Source organism: Vombatus ursinus, unplaced genomic scaffold, assembly GCF_900497805.2.
Source record: "Vombatus ursinus unplaced genomic scaffold, bare-nosed wombat genome assembly UNPS02005459.1, whole genome shotgun sequence".
Lineage (NCBI taxonomy): Eukaryota > Metazoa > Chordata > Mammalia > Diprotodontia > Vombatidae > Vombatus > Vombatus ursinus.
Window position 1 is genome coordinate 1,990,933 of NW_020945237.1, and position 20,906 is coordinate 2,011,838.

The 20,906-nt window shown below is 37.1% G+C and overlaps 1 protein-coding gene across 8 annotated transcripts in view; it reads right to left on the minus strand.

Annotated features, from left to right (window-relative positions):
* AKAP9 (A-kinase anchoring protein 9) overlaps positions 1-20,906 on the minus strand; it is a 185,597-nt gene that overhangs the window by 92,090 nt on the left and 72,601 nt on the right. For all 8 annotated transcript variants that reach the window (XM_027847848.1, XM_027847849.1, XM_027847844.1 and 5 more), the window contains 7 exons: positions 20,242-20,321; positions 18,078-18,219; positions 15,141-15,238; positions 13,212-13,329; positions 12,610-12,808; positions 8,601-8,697; positions 6,562-6,654 (listed from right to left, as the gene is read on the minus strand). In XM_027847848.1, the coding sequence (XP_027703649.1) occupies positions 6,562-6,654; positions 8,601-8,697; positions 12,610-12,808; positions 13,212-13,329; positions 15,141-15,238; positions 18,078-18,219; positions 20,242-20,321 (827 nt within the window). The remainder of the gene's footprint in view (positions 1-6,561; positions 6,655-8,600; positions 8,698-12,609; positions 12,809-13,211; positions 13,330-15,140; positions 15,239-18,077; positions 18,220-20,241; positions 20,322-20,906) is intronic.

A 20,906-nucleotide genomic window follows, 5' to 3' on the forward strand; every position in this document is an offset into this window, starting at 1 on the left:
CTCCTTTTAAATGATTAAATTTTAATTAATTTATTGGCTATGATAAAACTAAATATAATTTATTTTGCATTAACTCCAGTAATTTCCAGGAAAGGTTAGAAGAAATCATTTGAAATTTGCTAAAATTCAGGGAAACTTGGGAAGTCTTGTATGAATGGATACAGAAGAGAGAGCAGATCTAGGAGAAAAAGGAACACAACAACCATGATAATGTAAAGGAAAATAATACCAAAAGATCAGAAGCTGATCAATGCAGGGTCTGCTAATGACTCTAAAGAACCAGAAGTGAAGGATGTCTGCCTCCTGTTGGTGGACAGGCTGGTGGTGACACATGGGTTTGTGTGGCCTATCCACCCAGGACGATGGATTTCATTACCTTTGCTTTGCAGGAGAGTTCCATGGGGCAGGAGAAGGGTGGGGCAGGAAGAAGAGCATGAAGGGTGGAGGGAATAAAGGTGAATCATTGGGAAGTAACAACAATGTATTTTGTAAAGCACCAATAAATTTAAAAATAAATTTGCCAACTCGATTATATAAGGATGATATCTTCTTGGACTAAAACTGATATGAGACAATCACATGTGACAATTTAAAGCTACATAAATAAACATTTATAAAACTGATGAGAATTTTGTATTTACATTATTTCACTGAAATAAGCTAAGATGCAGTTGATTCTGAGATGTTTTAGTAATTTTATTACATACAGTAATCACACTTTAAACTGTCTCCAAACTGTGCCCATGTATGTATTCTACCAAATCCAAATGCTCTAAGTAAAATGTTTTGATAGCTATAATTCAGAATTACAGAATACTGACTAGAAACCAATACTGCTACTTTTTATATGTAACATTCCTTTGAGGAAGGACAAATTTGGAGGGGAACAAAGTGATTTACAAAAGGCAATCAGAAAGGAAAATAATATACTGTCTTTTTCCCCTCTTAATATGTTTTAACATTCCCTATTTCTTTTTTTTTTTAATAAATTTATTTATTTTTAGTTTTCAACATTTACTTCCAGAAGATTTTGAGTTCCAAATTTTCACTCCATCTCACCCCTCTGCCCACCCCAAGATAGCATGCATTCTAAATACCCCTTCCCCTAGTCTGCTTTCCCTGCTATCTCTCCCCCCTTTTCTTATCCCCTTCCCTTTCTATTTTCCTGTAGGGCAGGATAGATTTCTGTACCCCATTTCCTGTATTTCTTATTTCCCAGTTGTATGTGAAAACATTTTTTTTAAACATGTTTTTAAAACTTTGGGTTCCAAATTTTCTCCCTTCCTCCCTCCCTACCCACCGTCATTGAAAAGACAAGCAATTCAATATAGGTTATACATGCGCAGTTATGCAAAGCACTTCCATAGTAGACACACTGTGAAAAACTAACTCTATTTCCTTTAATCCTATCCTGCCATTTATTCTTTCCTTTCTTTTGACTCTGTTCCTCCTCAGAAGTATTTGCTTCTGATTACCCCCTTTCCCAATCTGCCCTCCTCTCTATCATCCCCCTTATTCTTTTGTCCCCTTCCTCCCTATTTTCTTGTAGGGTAAGACAGATTTCCATACCCAATTGAGTGTGTATGTTATTCTCTCCTTAAGTCAAATCCTATGAGAATAGGATTCACTCATTCCCCCTCACCTTCCCCATTTCCCCTCTACTGTAAGAGCCTTTTCTGTTTTTTTGTGAGATAATTTACCCTGTTCTATCTCTCCCTTTCTCCTTCTCCTAGTATAATCCTCTCTCACCCCTTAATTTTATTCTCCAGATATGACCCCTTCATCTTCAACTCACCCTGTGTCCTCTATCTGTCTATCTATCTATATCTATATCTATCTATGTACATATATATACATACAGATAATTTTTTCCCTCTAACTACCCTAATACTGACAAAGGTCTCATAAGTTACAAATATCATCTTTCCATGCAGGAATGTAAACAGTTCAACCTTAATAAGTCTCTTATGATTTTCTCTTTCCTGTTTACCTCTTCATGTTCCACTTGAGTCTTGTATTGGAAAGTCAAATTTTCTATTCAGCTCTGGTCTTTTCATCAAGAATGCTTGAAAGTCCTCTATGTCACTGAATGACCATTTTTTCCCCTGAAGGATTATACTCAGTTTTGCTGGGTAGGTGATTCTTGGTTGTAATCCTATCTCCTTTGCCCTCCGGAATATTATATTCCATGCCCTGCGGTCCCTTAATGTAGAAGCTGCTAAATCTTGTGTAATCCTGATTGTGTTTCCACAATACTTGAATTGTTTCTTTCTGGCTGCTTGTAATATTTTTTTCCTGGACCTGGGAACTCTGGAATTTGGCTACAATATTTCTAGGAGTTTTCCTTTGGGGATCTCTTTCAGGAGGAGATCAGTGGATTCTTTTGATTTCTATTTTGCCTTCTGGTTCTAGAATATCAGGGCAGTTTTCCTTGATCATTTCTTGAAAGATGATGTCTAGGCTCTTTTTGATCATGGCTTTCAGATAGTCCAATAATTTTTAAATTCTCTCTCCTGGATCTATTTTCCAGGTCAGTTGTTTTTCCAATGAGATATTTCACATTGTTTTCTAATTTTTCATTCTTTTGGATTTGTTTTACAGTGTCTTGATTTCTCATAAAGTCACTAGCTTCCAATTGCTCTATTCTAATTTTTAAGGAAGTATTTTCTTCAGTAATCTTTTGGACTTCCTTTTCCATTTGGCCAATTTTGCTTTTTAGGGCATTTTTCTCCTTATTGGCTTTTTGGACCTCTTTAGCCATTTGGGTTAGGCTATTTTTTAAGGTGTTATTTTCTTCAGTATTTTTTTGGGTCTCCTTTAGCAAGCTGTTAACTTGCTTTTCATGATTTTCTTGCATCACTCTCATTTCTCTTCACAGTTTTTCCTCTACTTCTCTTACTTGCTTCTCAAAATCCCTTTTGAGTTCTTCCAAGGCCTGGGACTGATTCATATTTTTCTTGGAGACTTTGGATGTAGGAGCTTTGACTTCGTTGTCTTCTTCTGGTTGTATGTTTTGATCTTCTATGTCACCAAAGAAAGATAATATAGTCTGACTCTTTTTGTGCTGCTTACTCATGATCCCAGTCAATTACTTGAGTTTTAAACTCTTTGTTAAGGTAAGAATCTGCTTCCAATGTGGAGAATGTACTGTCCCAGGCTTGGGGTTTATACAGCTGTTTTTAGAGGTACTTCTAGAGACCTGTAAATTTTCAGTTCTTCCAAGGTAGTATGATAAGGGGCAGGGTGTTTCCTCTCCACTGCCCCAACAAGCTCCACTAGGCCAGCGCTCCTCTTCGCCCCAGGACCCCCCCTTCAGAACTACTACCCAGATCCAAGCACGGGCAGAGCAAGAGAATCCTGCCTCAGCTCTGGCAGAGAAATCCATGCAATCCCCCTCTGATCAGTCACTCGATTCCCCCTCAGTCTGTGAGCCGGGAGCTGAGGAGGTAGCTGCTGCCTTAGAGGCCACGCTTGGGACTTGCAGCTGAGACCTAGCTCCTTCTCTCACTGCAGTCATAGACTTTTCCCACTGACCTTCTAAGTTGTCTTTGGTGTTCGTGGGTCGAGAGGTCCGAAAACCGCCACAGGTTCCTGAGATTCAGTCCTCTGAGGCCTGCTCCAGGGTTGCTGCGGCCTGCGGGCCCACACTGAAGTGCGCTCCTCTCTCCACCCGTTGCGATATACCTTTCTGATCAACCATCCAGGTTGTCTTGGGCTGGAAATTTGTCTCACTCTGTCTTTTTGTGGGTTCTGCTGCTTTAGAATTTGTTTAGAGCCATTTTTATAGGTATTTGGAGGGGTCTGGGGGAGAGCTCAAACAAGTCACTGCTTTCACTCCGCCATCTTGGCTCTGCCCCCGCCAATAACATTCCCTATTTCCTGAACATGACCATAAAATGACTTCCTTTTTCTTTAGCTTTTTTTCTGAATAAGAGGCAATGTGGTGTAGGAGAAAGGGACAGCAAGACCTGGGTTCAAATTCTACCTCTGGCACATGACATGGTACAAATCACTTAAGGTCTCAAGGTCCTAGGTAACTTTTCAGGACACTAAATCCCACAACAGATGCTGATCTGCAACGGCAGAGGGAGTTTTTTCTCCATATCAGTCTAAGTTTCTGTCTATTTTTGGAAACAAATAGCCAACATTTTGATATAAAATGAAAAAAAAAATTCATGATATATACATTGGTCTTAGAGTTGTTATTCTTTTTACCTTTAGCAAATGTAGCTCATATTTGCAAGTCTAGCCAAAAAAAAAAAAAATTAGTTCTTTACCTCTGATTATGGTACCCTGCTTAACAAAAGTAGTGATTCAATCTCAAAACTATTTATTTGTTAAGGGAAAAATGGGCTAATAAAAGATGAAAATTTAAGTAACTTTTTAAAGAAAGTAACAATATAATTAAAGGAACACATGTTAGTGAAACATAAACTACATTTTTCTTTATAGTGGCTATATATATAAATATTGAACTAGATGGACATGTATTCATTTTTAAGAGGAAGGCAATACAATTAAGACTTTAAGTCTTTGTTCTATAGTTAAACAAACTCCTTTAATAAAGTCTGTATCTTAGGGCATTTTGTTGCCTTTAGAATTCACTTTTCTTGCTTGTCCAATAAAACCAAGCTTAATTAAGACCCTTCAGAGGCACATTTAAGATTTTTCCCTGACTCATGCAGCAACATGTAAAGGTAAGAAATGATCTGTTAGGCATAGAGTTGTCTGAATGAATTTATCTTTTACAAGTCAGCAGTAAATGGTGGGGAAGAAAGGTTATGCCAATATATTACCATACACTGGTGTATGTCATTATGTAACCCTGCTGGTCATTACAGCTCAGCACTCGAACAGCCTAAAACCATCTGCCAACGACATTTCTGCAAGTGTGGCAGGCAGCTGAAAGGGTTAGGAAGTGAAGGGGAACTATGAGAATAAGTTAACGAGTAGCATGCTAGTAATGCATAAGCAGTGATTAGTTGGTTTAGCAAGCAATTTGAATTGGCATCACAACCTTTGGCAATGTATCCCAAGGGCTTCTTATCTGTGAGCTGAACTAAATTCTAAAGCCCTGAAATTAAACAAGTGGAGTTCCCAATAATTTTGGGACAAAATGTCCTTTAGGAGAGCAGAAATGTGAAAAAGCAGAGGCTGAACTATACATAAGCAGATTTTGAATAATGGCAGCTAAGATAGAAAAGAGATTCTGATAAAATCACCCTATTATGTTCTATACCGTGGCCTCAAGGTCACCAGGTCCTCAAGTGTAGCCCTTTGACTGAATCCAAACTTCTCAGAACAAATCCCCTTATTAAAAGGATTTGTTCTGTAAAACTTGGGACTCAGTCAAAAGGCCTTACTTAAGGACCTAGAAGTCCATATGCGGCCTTGAGGCTGCAGGTTCCCCACTGTAACTTAGATGTTATTGGACTTTGGTTATTTTGATAACTGTCAATTACCTAGATGGTCTAATACTGAAAGAAGTTACAACCAGAATTTAAGGAGATGACAACATCCTTAGTAACTCTTTCTCTTAAGTTATGTGCTGGCCAGCAAATGGTAAATGAAGGTCTGGAATGCTTCAAAGAAGGCAAAAGCTACAAAGAAGTATGCATATGCTGTATCTCACAGCAGAATGTGAGCTCCTTGTGCAAAGAAAACATCTTTTGTATCCCTGTTATCTAGTATGGTGGTTTGCATATGGCAGATGCTTAGTAAAATCTCTGGTGAAATAATTTGTTACTCAGAGTTCTGGTCAGGGTAAATGTGGAACATAATTCCCTGACTGGTTATATTTTATCAGCTAAAGTGTCCAACCAGAACTTCGCTGTTTAAATTATTTTCCTACAAAATCAAGATCATCTAAGTGATAATATGTGTGTGTTTATGTTTACATGTACATGAGTCCCTTGAGATATGAGATCTCTGATAATGAGGTCAAAGTTATGTACTCAATTTCTGCCTAAGATTCTTCAATGGCACAGGCAGGACCCCTAATCCATAAAACTGATGGTGCTAAAGCAATGTAGATGAATAGCACTGTGTGAATCTGTCCCCACTACTGAAGAAATAGCAAATCAACTCAGCCCAATTAATGATGTTACCAGTGCTGTCTTCATGTGGTCACAGAAAAGGCAATGGAGAAGCAGAGGCATGGGATAAGCAAGGACCTGCCTGTGTGCTCCACTGGCATTCATACAATGTCAAGAGGAAGACCCATCACACGCTTGGAGCACTTGGGCAAGGGCAACGTAAGGGTAAGAAAGTATAGACAGCTTGTGACCTGTACCTTTCCAGGGAGTACCCACAGTAATCTCCATCAAAGTATTAAAGGGATGCACTAGATATTTAACATTTTCAACAGAAAAGCAAATTTAAAAGCAGCATCATATGTTGTAAGAAAATGACAATCTGGCAATGGTCCTTATGTAAATTCAATCAACAAACAAATATTAATTTGATAATGATACTGATAATGATATCATTTTCAGTAAAATGTATGCAGTCTGGGTTTTCAAAGTCATAAAAAGGTTTTAGTTGAAAAAACTGTAAACTAACCTTAGCCACCTCTTCTTCTAACCTTTCTTGGTGCTGTTTTTCCAGTAACTGAACAATATCCATTTCTTCTTTCATTCCAGTTTCATTAGTAAACTAAAAGAAAGAAACCAAACATGACACATATATTTATCTTATTTATGTATTGCCTGTTACAAAAAAAGAAGAATTTGGCCTTCATCATGAATACCTGAAAAATTCTATATGCTGGACTCTTGAGAATAAACCCTAGGTTCATCTCAACCTCACAAGGTCTAACACTGAGCCTCATCACCTTCTCTTGACCTCCTCCAAAAAATGGTTTGGCTTTTCCCTAAACTACCTTCTCTCTGTCAGGTTCACTGCTCTCCTTTTGGACTACAGGTTCCAAAGCTTAGTCAACTTTTGACTTCTCCCTTAATTTCATCCTGTATGTGAGGTCATCATGTTCTGTCTTTCTTTGAAATGTCTCTTGTCTCTGTCTCTTCCATTTCCACCATCACTATCCTAGTTAAATCCCTAGTGATTCCATACTTACAAGAGCCTTCTTTCTAACTGTGCTCCTTCCTTCCACCCCTGCCCTATACAATCCACCCTACATATCACTAGATCAATCTCACCTTTGTCATCACATCACTACCCAGCTCAAAAACCTCTAGTCACTGCCTAATGAATGGTAGAGGATATTCCTTAACATGTCACCTGAAGCCCTTCATATCCACGCATGCTTAGTAATCAGCAAGTATTTATTGAAATTTAGAGAAAGAAGAACTAAGGCACAGTCCAGAAGACAAGAGGACAGTCAGGTTAGTGCAGTCCCAGTGCCCAGGACAGTGGCTTAAACACTGCAGGTACTAGAAAAAAGTATTTGTTAAATTCATGACTGGTTATTTCCCCGTCCTCTGAACCCACCATGCTTAGTCTATTCCTAATTTTTTCTCATTTTCCTCTTCCTTTTATTCTCTGGTTACCCAAATCCTGTCTATACCCAGTCCCATTTCCTCAAAGGGGACTTTCTCTTTCTCTATGAAGTTCTCCCTGACTGATATAAATCCCCACTGGTGTCCCTTTTCTCTAACTTTGATAATAATTATGGTCTCTTGATGGCATTTAATATATCACCTTGTATTGTTATTTAGCGGTTTCATATGTATGTCTATCACCTCCAGGGGACATCAACCATATTTCAAAAAGTGCCACGTACTTAATAAAATACATAATGAATGAATAAATGCCAGCTGCCTTAATTTCCCCAAGTATCAAATGTAGTAATAGTATCAGTAATGCAGTCTAACAAAGTACTGGATAGTCTTCCTTCTAGCCTTGGAAAATGATCCTGTTTAAGACTAGGCCTAAGAACATAAATCTTGACTGCCAAAGAATATGCTTTGATTATTAATATCACCACAAAATCTGGCTGATTTTCGTCCTTCTCCGAACATATACGTTTTAGGACCTTATCGGTTCTGAGGTCCATTTGAGGAGATGAGCATTTTTTTTAGTGAAAGCAATTTTCATTTGGGGAAACCCTAAGACCTATCTTCAATCTGATCTGATCTACTGTAGAAGTCATTGGGGTTTCTGAAGTTCAGGGATGCCTGGATTTGGCTTTGAGAAGTGAGTGGAAAGGCAATATTTGCCTTAGGTGTACAACCTGATATACCTGCAGCTAGAACTAACTTTGAGGATGTGTAAAATAAAGAACATAATTTATTTAGATCTTCTTGTGCACCAGTAAAATATCTTCCAATTTCTTTAGTCATAAATTCTTCCACATCTTTAGCATGAACTAAGTAAAAAAGTTTTCTCATCAATAGATGCATCATGAATTATGAAACCACTATATTTATTTCTCTGTCATGCTCATTTTTAAGTGAACATTTCTTAGACTACAGCAACTCTCAAAGACCAATTATTACGTTAGAGAAGAGATGCAAACTTTGTCAGTAGTTAAAGTTCCCACATTGATGAAATTTAATTTCCCTGAAATTACAATAACCCATAGGCCAGAAAGTAAATGACTTTAAAAGTACTCAAATCAGATGACAGTAAAAATATAATACCTTTGCTGAACCATCTTCAGTCTTTTGAAGACAACTTTCGATATACTTTGTTTTCAGCACAACCTGATTAATATTTGTCAGTGATTCAGTGAATGAGCTATAATACAAATGAGAAAAAATGGATCAAAATGATGGTATTTTAGATTATTTAGCTTGAAAATCTAAAAAACATGAAAAACAGATACATGAAAATAATTAAGAAATCACTAAAAGATGAATATAAAATTAATTTGCATTTAATGCTGGTTTTGCCTAATTCAGCAGGTAAAAAAGAGAAAGCTATGAAATACCAGTTATTAACAAAGCATTTTAAATATAGTATACTAGGATTCTATCCAGTTTTACAGATTCTTTTAAAAAATGTTTATTTGGGTCATAAAACTGAGGGAATATAAAGAGGAAACAGAGAAAATAAATTAGCATTCTGATTTTCTTTTAGCCACTTAAATTTCCCATTGTCACTTCCCTTTCTGTTGGCTTTTCTTTTAAAATTAAATTTTATTGCCACTTCTTGTTTTTATATCATAATCACTTCAGGGAATGCCTGTCTTCTCTCTGTGCTGCTTCTCCTCTAATCCTCCCTCCCCCGATCTCCTAGAGTAAGTGAACCTCCATTTTAATAAAGAAAAACCGAGCTGTGGTATAGCAGAAAGAGCAGAGGCTCTGGAGTCCAAAGACCTAGGTGTTCCAATTCCACGTCTGATTATCTGTGTGACATGCGACCTTGGACAATTAACCTTCCTGGGCCTATAGTTCAGAGGGGTTGGACTACATAGAGATGTAGTCTGAGATTCCTTCCAGCTCAAGCTCCATGATCCTGTGATCTTCTGACAATGTATACAAGACTCAGCCCTATTTCCCAAGGTTCTCTTACGATGAGGAAAGGGGTATGGTTCATTACCCATTCTTTTGGACCATTATGGACTCAGCTTCCTTCCTATTAACATTGGCAGAGAACTCTTTCTACAGGGTTCTGCTTATCTCACTCTTGTCAAGCCATACAAAAATCTTTCTATGTTTTTCTGAAGCCTTCATTTTCACCACTGCTTCACACACACTAAAATTCAATTAGATTCATTTCCAGTTTGTTCAGTCATCCCTCAATGGGTATTTACTCTTTTTCCAGTTCTTTATTATCAGAGAAAGTACTGCTGTGAATATTTTGGGGACCTTTGTTTCTGCCTTTTTTCCCTCACGGGGTATATGCCCAGTAATAGGTCAAACGGTATGAATGTTATGGCCACTTTCTTGCACAATTCCAGACTGCATGACATAGGAAGCAGTTGAACTAATTCACAATTTTATCAACAATGTCCCAGAGTGCCTGACTTTCCACAGCTCCTTCAACATTTGTTACTATTATTTTTTCATATCTGCCAATTTGTAGGGTTGTCAGGTAAACCCTCAGAAATAATGCAGTTCTCTTATTATTAGTGATTCGGAACATGTTTTCATCCACTTTCACATTTTGTATAATGCTCTTAGGAATGTTGTATTATCTTCTCCTGCTCATCCTCTTCTCTTTCCTCTAAGCTTCTCTTATTCATAGGATCACAGATTTAGAACTGGAAGGGATCATAGAAGCCATCAGCATCCAACCCCATTATTTAACAGAAGAAACTGAAGCACAGATAGCTTAAATGGCTAGCCCAAAGGCACACATCTATAATTGTATGAGGCAGGCCTTGAACCTAGGTCTTCCTAAATACAAGTTCAGGGCCCTATCCGATAGGTCATTATTCTGCTACAAAATAGTCCCATCCTTGCCTTGTAATAACAGGGGTTTTTAACAGAATAAGATGGCAGAAATAGGCAGTAGATCCCAAAGTTATGTCTTCTCTGAGAAACCAAATAATTATATGAAATTTCTTTAATATGGAGTCATTATTCGGAATTTAAACACTTTTTAAAGCCTCTCTTCTCTCAACTATAAGAAGTAGTGTGGCATAGTTGGGCTGAGCTGGCCTCAGAGCCAAGGAAAATGGGCTCAAGTACTGCTTCTGACACGTGTTAACCTCTGTAAGCCTGGGCATGTTTTCTGAGTTCGGCAGGGAATTCTCTAAGACTCTACAGATCCAGAGATGTTGACCTGCAGCATGGAGGGAGTGCAGGCCCATCCCATCTTACTCAAAGTGCTTCAGAAACTATAAAATGCTATAGAAAACTTATTATTACTATTATACTAACACATCTTTCACACCTCTCTTCACCTCAACATGCCATTTGAAAAAATTCATGCCCTCATCCCTCTCTACAGTCATAGTCAAAGAAGTATTTCTCTTCTCAAAAGTTAGTCCTCAAAAATAAAAATCCAAAAAAAAATCATTTTTTATAAGTTACTCTACTACTTGTGAACTGGAACATACTCCTTTCCTGACTTTTCCATGCTTTTACTTGAAAATTTCTCTCCCTCTCTTCCTAGCATCTTTACTCTTTCTCTTTCCACAGTCATACTCTCCTATTTTAAAGCACACACAGGTCTCCCCTAACTTAATGAACAAGTGTTATTAAATGCCTCCTCTGAGTCAGATATTTTGCTTGGTGCTGTATATGTAAGGTTAAAATGAAACAGACTCTACTATTGCAGAGCCTTCATTTTAATAGTCAATCAATAACTTTTAAAAGAATAGGTTCAGTCCAGTGGAACAGGTGGAGGCCAGTTTACAAGAAGTAGAGAAATGAATGAGCGATAAGAATGAGTGTGGATGGTAGTGAAAAGCAAGAAAAATCAGACAATTAAAATGTTTTAAGGACAGAAGAGAATTAAAGACCTATTAGGCAGTTGGGAAGTTAAGATAAGCAGAGCCTGGAGATGAGAGAACGACAGGAATAAGAGAAGGGGCAAGTTCCTAGATGGCCCAGGAAAGGATGGGAAAAACACCTGTCAAAAAGGGTCGCTGCACAGCAGTGAGGGAGGGCCCCCCTGAAATCGGAGGATAGGAATGTGTAGTGAAGGGCCCAGTCCAAGTGGGTCTGTGGCTTCCTCCACATATGTGCAGGACTCAAAGTATTAGGGTCAAGAAAACGGATGATGAGAATGTTTCAGAGCTAAGCAACTGACAAAGTAGAAGGGCAAGAGACTCTTGAGTCATTCCCCAAAAGAGAGGTAAGGGAAGAATTCATGAAGGAGATTGGACTTTAGACATGGACCTGACACAGCCTCTGAAACATGGGGAGGAATTCCAGAGGCAAGGAAGGGAAAGGGAATCACTACACGTATAGGAAGGCCTACAGATGGAGAAAGCCCGGGGCTCCTTCAGGTGAACTCGGGGAGGATGTTTCTGTGGAAATGTAGAATGGGGGTGAGGAACAGGAAGGAAAGTGGTATGAAAGGCCAGAAAAGAAAGGTGGTTCCAGATTGGGAAATACCTTGATAGGCAAGGGCTCTGAACTGTACTCAGAGGGCAAGAGGGAGCTGCTGGAGATCTCTGAGCAGAGAAATGACATGACTGTCCTGACAGCAGGGTGGAAGACTGACTGCAAAGGGCCAGAGAGGAGAGAAAGGAAGATGCAGCTTTTACAATACCGATCCTGGAGCGTAATGAGAAAGGGTAGGGGCAACGGGCACAGGAAGGACAGAATAAGTGACAAGGATGTTATGAAGGCAGAATGACCAGGGCTGAGCATAACTGGCTGTCCCGTCACGTAGCTGAACTTAAATCTACACCGGACAAACAGATTACAGACCTTAAGCAACTTCTCGATTTCTCTACAGCGCCCAGAACAGGGCTCAGTAAATGCATGCTACCTGACTGAACTCTGCTAGCACACCTATAATAATCAGCATCTTTGTAAAGCAAAAATATCAGCAACTTCTTAACATCAGATACTTTTAGTTTATAATGACTTTTGGCCAAATAAAAAGATGTAGACAGACTTTTCACTAAATCTACCTGCCTTATTACACCACTTTTCAAGAACTTTCTGCTGGTTTGTATTTAAGTTGTCTGTCTTTGTGGCTTTTGCTGGGTGACGAGTATTATTTGATGAAATATTGGACTAGAAATACCTTGGCTGAAGAATGGGGTCTTTAACCAGCTGAAGCTCCTCTTGCAAATGGAGGTTCTCTGGAGTGTCCTTTACTCCAATCTCTTTCAACTGTGGCTGGAAATTACACGGAAGGTGTCCTTCCTCTTGAGTATCTTGTGCTTCAAGCTGATTTTTCAATTTTTCCATGCCTTCTAAAGGAGGCAAACTACCTATCACATCTGAATCCAAGAAAAATAAGGGCTAAGAATTCTTCAACATTTTGACACAATGTATGGAATTAATACACATGGAACACATTATCACTACTAAATTTTAATTCAAATTTCTAACTGTAATCACCACAATTTTTTTTTGCATAGAATATTCATTTTTCTCTCACTTTAAAAGTGAAAATTATTTTTAGGTGTTAATATTGGATTAAAGGTAAAAATATTGACTGATGTAAACAAGTAAACATTAGTAGTACATAGACCAAGAATATTTCATCTAAACTTATAGTAGCAATGGTCTCTATTTATATTGAAAGCAATTTATCTCTATTTTAACCTAATTAGGTCAAGTGTTGATTACATATTTTATAAAAAAACAAAAACAAAAAATATTTATAAATTCAAAATTTACCAGTATCTTTTGTCTGAGAAGAGACTGAGAAACACTTCGCTTTCATTGTCTTGAGATTAGTCATTTCCTCCTCTTTTGTAAATTCAAGTTTTGCATTTTCTGCCTGTTGTTCTTGAATCTATTGAAAACAGTAAGAGAAAAAAATATTCACTGATACTCACGCATTAATACAAGATTTATTATTACTTTTTGGATTTTCTGTCCTATGATCAAAAGCTAATTCATTAGTTAACCGCTACAAAAAAACCTAGATACACATTCTCTAGTATTTCTAAAAGCTCTAATGAGATGTTCCAGTTAATTTTCGGTGCACCTTAGCTAGGAGACTGATTTTCTTCTTTCTCTGCTCCTGGAGACAAGGCAACACAGAAGAAAGAGTTACACTGGCTCTGTACTCAGAAGACCTAGGTTTATATCCTGCCACTGATGCTGACTACCTGCGTGACTTTAAAGCTCTTCATAGCCTGGTTCCTTCCTACTTGTCCACTCTTATTACACGACTCCCCTCCACATACTCGACGATCCAGACACCATGGCCTTCTTGCAATTCCTTGTACTTGACACCTCATCCCCCAATTCTGTGCCTTTTCGCTGGCTATCCCCCATACCTGGGGGGCTCTCCCTCCTCACCTCTGCCTCCTGGCTTCCCTCAGTACTCAGCTCAAATTTCACCTTCTTCAGGTGGCCTTTCCCAGGCTCTTCCAATTCTTAAGCCTTTCCTCTGAGATTACTTTCCATTCTGACTATACGTATCTTATATGTATATTATTTGTATATTATTATATGTATATTATTTGTATATTTTTTCCCTCTTTAGAATGGCAGCTCCTAGATGGCTGAGATTAGATCTTAGCCTTTTTTTGTATACCTATGGCTTAGCACAGTACCACTTGTGTTAATTCCTATAGTACTTACTTGTCTATATCATCCATTTTGGCACCAAATCATATCCTGTCTGGAAGTTTTATACATGTCATTTCCCACTTCCAAGTACTCTGCAAACTAATGCAGGACAATTACTATGCCATCTATTTCTTTTGTTTCAACTCCAGTGCTAGACACACAGAAGGCACTCAACATATTTAATGACTGAATGAAAGAATAATGAATGAACTGAACTGCAGCCAAAGTCCAGCCCCCAAACCTGAAAAGCTAGACTTCTTCCATCTGTCAGATTCAGAGACATTTAGAAATCTAGAGAATAGACTTAATTTGCTTTTGAACATCAAAATCTGCCGCAAATAGTCAAGCACTGTGGTCTTTTTGGACTTGTCTACAAAAATACAAATATATCCACAGAGATGAAATGAAAATGACATTACTGACTCCAAGAAATAAGAAGGCGGCTAGGAATTGTTTGTTTTCAGGAGTGGTGATAGTTTGTGTTGTGTCACCTATTACTTTTTGAATAGATTTTCAAAACACCTGATTCTGGTCTAAATTGAAGTCCATGGTCTTGTTAGCCCATAAAGAGATAAAGCTTACAAGTTTGGCTACATTAACACTAGGTTCTAATCCACTGAATTAACCTACAATAGACCTTTCAGGAGAATAATGCAAGAAAAAACTGATCATTATAAATGCTTGTGTAAAAGACATGCAAATGGATGCAGTTGCTTGAAGTTTGATATCCTACTATATCAGAGCTGTCAAAATTCTAGACAGGAGCTACTAGATAGCATATAGCTCAGCTCATATAGTTCAAAATTCCTCCAGCCAGGTCATATGAGTTCTCTGCTATATATTTATTTCACTTTTGTGAATTTCTCTTCTAGCATATTTTTCTCATTCCATGTCACCTAAGCTTTAGTTTTTAAAAAGTTGCTAATTAATCAAAAAAATCTACACCCAAAATCTGGGAATTTAAAGAATCCTGAACAAGAAAGTATTTTTTTTTCATTTAATCCAATGTTTGTCCATAATACCTACCTTTTCACAATCCTTAGTTATTTGTGATTGAAGTGCCAACAGCTTGTTGCATTCTTCTGCTATTTTGTTAATAAGAGATTGCAGATTTGATTGCAAGTCTAGATTGTAAAGAAAATATAGTTTTAAAATCAATTTGGCAATTATCAAATTACTCCATGGAAAAAAGTCTGAAAAGCAATATTCATAAATTATAAACTGAAGATAGTCATACTGAGATAAACTCTTTATAATGAATAAATATATTTAAGAAGAAATGAGTATTTTAAATCTTTCCCTACAAAAAATGTGCTCTCAAGGTACCAATATTATATATTATTTTCATTTTATTGGCTACTAGTTTTTATCTGTAAATATTTTGTTCATCACTCCTACAACTACAGTTGTTCTGCAAGAGGGAGGAAGCAATTTCTCAGGTATGAACCGCTGACCCATTTTTTAACAAATCAAGGAAAAGGTAAATGAATTTAAGGTTGTTTTCTTTTTGTCTTTATTGTCATTCTTCTACAGAGAAACACAGTAGGTTTCATTTTAGTGACACTTTAAAAGAAAAATAAGAAATTTTTAAAGTGTGGTCTACCCAGGTCTTTCCTCTGCTCTCTCAATTCAGTGGTTTGCTATTCCTTCACAATCAAACACAAATTCCTGTCTGGCCTTTAATGCTCTTCACAACCTGGCTCCAAACCACCTTCCCAGGCTCTCCTTTACACGTGACAGATGATAGCCCAGCTCCATGCCTCTGCACTGGCCATCCCCCACAGAATGGGTGCTCTCCTCACCTCTGTTTCCTTCAAAGCTCAGTTGCAAGTTTCATCTCCTACAACGAGCCTTTTCTGACCCATCCAGCTGCTGGTGCCTCCTCACCAAAATGACCTTGGATTTACTCTGTGTAATTTGCATTTACATAAAATAGGTGCACACAAACACATATATATCTATATTTGCATATACCTATATCTGAGCATAAACACACACAAATACGTGTATACATGTGTGTATAAATACCCATGCAGTTATGTGTATGCAAATAAACATACATACCTGTATATATGTTATATGTGTGCATGTTGCTTCCTCTGATCGAAGGTAAGCTCCTGGAGGACAGGAACTATCAATGTTTTCTATTAAGTGAAACAAAAAGCCTGTCTTGTATTTACTTAAGAGATTGTTACCCTGAAAGTTTGCATGGCAACCCTGGGGGCTTTCACCTTTTCTGTGGACACCTAGAAAAAGATGTAGTCTAAATTTCTCAGGGGAAATCTTAAGTGAGGGCAAAAGCCAAACAAATGGATTTGGGGGATCCCACTAAAACTGAACCCAGTCTGTGTGAATTCAGAACCTTCAGCTCTGGGCTCTGGATTAAAAATACAAGAAATGTTTAAAAAAACACTCATTTCTACATGGTGAGTTAAGGGAAAGAGAGTAGGGACAGGAAAGACACAATGACAGAGAAATGGACAATGATAAAGAAATACAGAAACAGAACCACGTACAGAAAATGACAAAGGGACAGATCATATGTTTAACATAGTAGAGAAAGACTTAGAGGTAAATACATACTCAGAAAATCAAAGATGGACACACAATGATAAATAGAGCAACTGGGAAAAAGAGATGCATCCACACAAAGAATGAAAGAATAAAAGACGGAATTAAGAAGATAGTGGAAAAGGAAGGAGTAGAGGCTTAGAAGTTTTTATGGTGTGTATTTTTACAATATAATTTGCTGTTCACTTGGTCTATTGTCACTTAACATTATGACTATGTTTAGCTAATTTTTAACAATTTAAAAAACAGTCCCTTTTTCCCATTGATCTGCTTTTGAGAAGAAAACTTTTAATTCATAGCTTATTTCCCCATGTAATTTTAATAGTTTCACAGTATTACGAAGGAATAACTTGTATTTTATAAATTGACCTTAAGTAATCATGATTTTATCAGTGTGAGTATTCTTTCCATTAACACTGATGACAACTTTTCACAACATAGCAGATAATTTTCACTAATTATTATGGTTGAAAAAATTCATATGTGGTGAGCAATCTTGTAGTGATGAGCCCCTCCCAACTTTGGGTGGTTCTCTGATGACAGACATGAGGCATATGTGTTACGGGAGCAGGTTTTCAAAACCTTTCTAACTACCTATTATCTTTTAAAAGTTACAATTTAGCTTTATGCAACTATACTACATGATGAATGACTGTACTCTCTGTACAGTAGTGAAAGTCTGCCCAAAGGCAAACTTTTTACCTCTTTACTAACATTTTTTGGGGGAGTGGGAGAAGTGAAGAGTAGGAAGGAAAAGATGCTATTAAGCTATTGGAAAAATACTTCCAGAAACTATTATAGATGTATTTTAATTCCTGCCTAACATTTTGAAAAACAGGTAATCTTGAAATATTTTACTTTGAAATTCTTTAATCTTGAAATCCTTCATTTTTAGTGGCAATCACTTCAGGTTCCTATTCTGGAAAGTGAAACTTTATTTACAGAGGAAAAAAATTTAATAACGTTCACGGTAAAAGTCCTGATTTCATAACCTTTTAAAGATATTATAACTAAGGGATTTCAAAGTCATACTGTGCCTTTTCAATTCTAAATACATAATTAAATCCAATATTACACTTTCTGGTATTTTACTCAATTTTCGTATTCAGACAGTAGTGCAGGTTATATGTCCATGCCATAATGGAAAAATTCATCTTTACATCAATTAATCATACATTTCTATTTCTCAAAGAGTTGTAAAATACCACTCCTCATTAGTGAGTAAAAACTATGGAAACAAAACTTAATATAAAATTCACATTATATTCCAATTACAAAATGAAATTTGCTGAGTGATAATCACTTTACATTAAGGTTTATAATATAAAGTGTTGATAGTTAGAATGTTATATTTGACAGTAGAGACACCTTTTGAAAGATTTTTAGCATTACCTTGAACTTCAAATGTGCAATTTTGCAATTCTGGGCTATCTTCTTGAACTTCAGAGGAATAAATATCAGGAATTTCTCCTTTTACTTTTACTTCATATTTGAAAGGAGCTGTGTTACACGTACCAAGGATGTTGCACAAAGACTGTTGACACCAAAATTAAATAAAATTGTATGGCTGCAAATTATTATTTCAGCTAAAACAAATCATTCAAAATTGCATTAGCAGAGATACCTAACAGTTTAAAGGATAGAGGAAAGCAAAAGGAAAACAAAGAAAAATATAACTTATTTAGTGATGCAAAATCCAGTCATCATTATGTGAAATTGCAAACAGAATATTCAAGCAAAATTTCCCTCAATAACATTTAATGTAGAATGTTAGGTAAGGAAATATAAAATTCTTCTTACTATGAGACTGAAATATTTTCTGTTGAACAAAGTGAATTTCCTTCTCAAGATTTTTGTTTGAATAAATATTTCAATTTGGATTTTTTCTTTAAATGTTATACCTTGGATAATCCCTACATCCTTTTAATGACGAGATTCACCTTGAATTTTAATCCATCTCCTAGCTTACAGCCTACCCTGACATTACACCTATTACCAAACAGAAACAGCACGGAATGACAACCCTGAAACATCAGAGATGATTACCTACAGGATTAGTGATCCAACAAGTAGAACGTTACACTCTATACATCTTTCCCCTTATGTTTAAGAGTTGCTTTTGTGGCTTGCACAAAAACATCAGAAGCATTCCATGTGTTATTAACTTGGCTAATTGCTCTGAGAGATCAAACAAAAAATTTACAAATGGCAGTATGATTTTCACATCTATATAAATCTATGTCAAACAGCATCCATTGATAAATAAGTGAAAAGTACAGTTTTGTTAATAAATCTAAATTAAGATATCCCCCACATTTCTTCTAAAGGTCTAGTGGAAGTTCCCTAAAACATTTAAAATGAACAATCTACGGCTGGTTGTAATGTTCTTAATAAAAATAGTTAGCTACACATAGCTCTTATCAATGAATGTTCTTTCATACAGATTTGCTTAAAAACTAAAATAATTCAATGTGATTTTTTTTGTTATTGTTGTTCAACTTTGACTGCCAAATATTCTTCCTGGCTCCCAAGGGAGTATGTAGAATTCTGGAAGTGGAGAGAATGTCAGAGCTCCAGCAGTTTCTCAGAGGAGGAAGCATCACTGCTGGCGTCCTCCCCCTCCTCACTGAGGACGGCAGAGCACTTTCGACAGTTCTAGTAAAGCACTCCACATTCTTTCTCCCATCTGATCTTCTTAAGAGCCTTGCAAACACACTGATGTTGTCATACTCATTTTACAGATGAGTGAAAAGAACAGAAGATTTGGAGAATGAAGGCCTGGGTTCCAAGCCTACCCCCGCATAACCTAGGTGTATGAGACCTAATCTGAGACTGTTACTGGTAAAATGGGGATGAAACTTACACTCCCTAATTCAGGAGTACGGAAAAGTCCTTTAAACCAGAACACACTCTAGAAATATGATCTAATACTATTCTTATTATATACACAGAAACTGAGAACACAGAGGGAGGTAAAGTTATCTGCACAAGGTAACAGAGCTAAGTGGACAAGTCAGATCTTTTCTATCAAAGTCAGATCCTTCTATTAAACCATGTGTCTCACATACATGGACAGTTTGGGAAATGGGATTCAGAATAGTTGTGATGTTACTGAAAAAAGGAAAGCCAGTTTATGCATTACCCACTAGGGCCTTGGGCTTTCCTCTACACCTTCTTGGTTCTCTCAGTAGCAGGGCTAAAACAACAACAAGCCCAGAGGGGAGAGAGTCTAAGCAGGTGTGGATCTGTGGTTGCATTTGTCTCTGATGATAACAGAAGCGCTCCTGTGTTATCTATAGGTTTGTATTATCTTTCCCCATTCTCCCTCTACTCCTGAAGATGTATCACTTTCTGGTCTTAGCGCCTGTTGAGAAAGAATAAACCAAAATTGTGCATTAAAGTAAAAGAAAAAAAATGTTTACTAATGCTCTACTGTATGAAAGAGTCCGATACAAGGTACCATTGTATGGAAAATTGGGAGGGATAATTTTATCAAATCTGCAATTCTAAACATAGAGTTTCTTTCCCAAAAAACATTTTTAAATTAATATCTTACCTGATTAAAACAAGAGCATTCCTTAATCACTGCCTTGTGGAGTTTCTCCATAAGCATCTCTAAAGACATCCCTTCACCATCTATTAAAATAGATAATGTATTATACCTGTTAACTTGTATGTTGAAATACAGCTATTTAGCATTTATTTTACCTGAAATATTTTAATCTTCTGGTATAACTACCCATGCTGTAATAAAACTTACTTCAAATTTATTATATTCAAAGTTTTCTTCTAATTTTTGATGAACAGGTTATCTAACAAACCAGTTTCTTAGGTACTCAGTTTTGCCCCTGTTAAACTGATAGAGTTGGAGGATACCAGAAGCCCTGGTGCATGGTAAATATGTTACGTATAATGAATGCATTTTTTTGACCAGACTTGTAATTTCATTGATATGGGGAGTTCTTGGTGAGGAAATTCCTCTACCAGTGCAGAATGGCACCTTTTCTGGAAGTCAAGAGTCTTCCCAGGATCACAGGCCCTCACAGGACCCAACAGGAAGGGCAACGAGGTCAACCTCCTTCATTTACCCACCAAGATCAAAGCAGCAGGTGACTGAGGCAGGACTTAAACCCACGTCTCCTTGACTCTCTATGCACATCACCAATGGTGTCAAACTCACACGGAAATGGGGGTTGTTAATCCATACAGAAGGATCCCTGT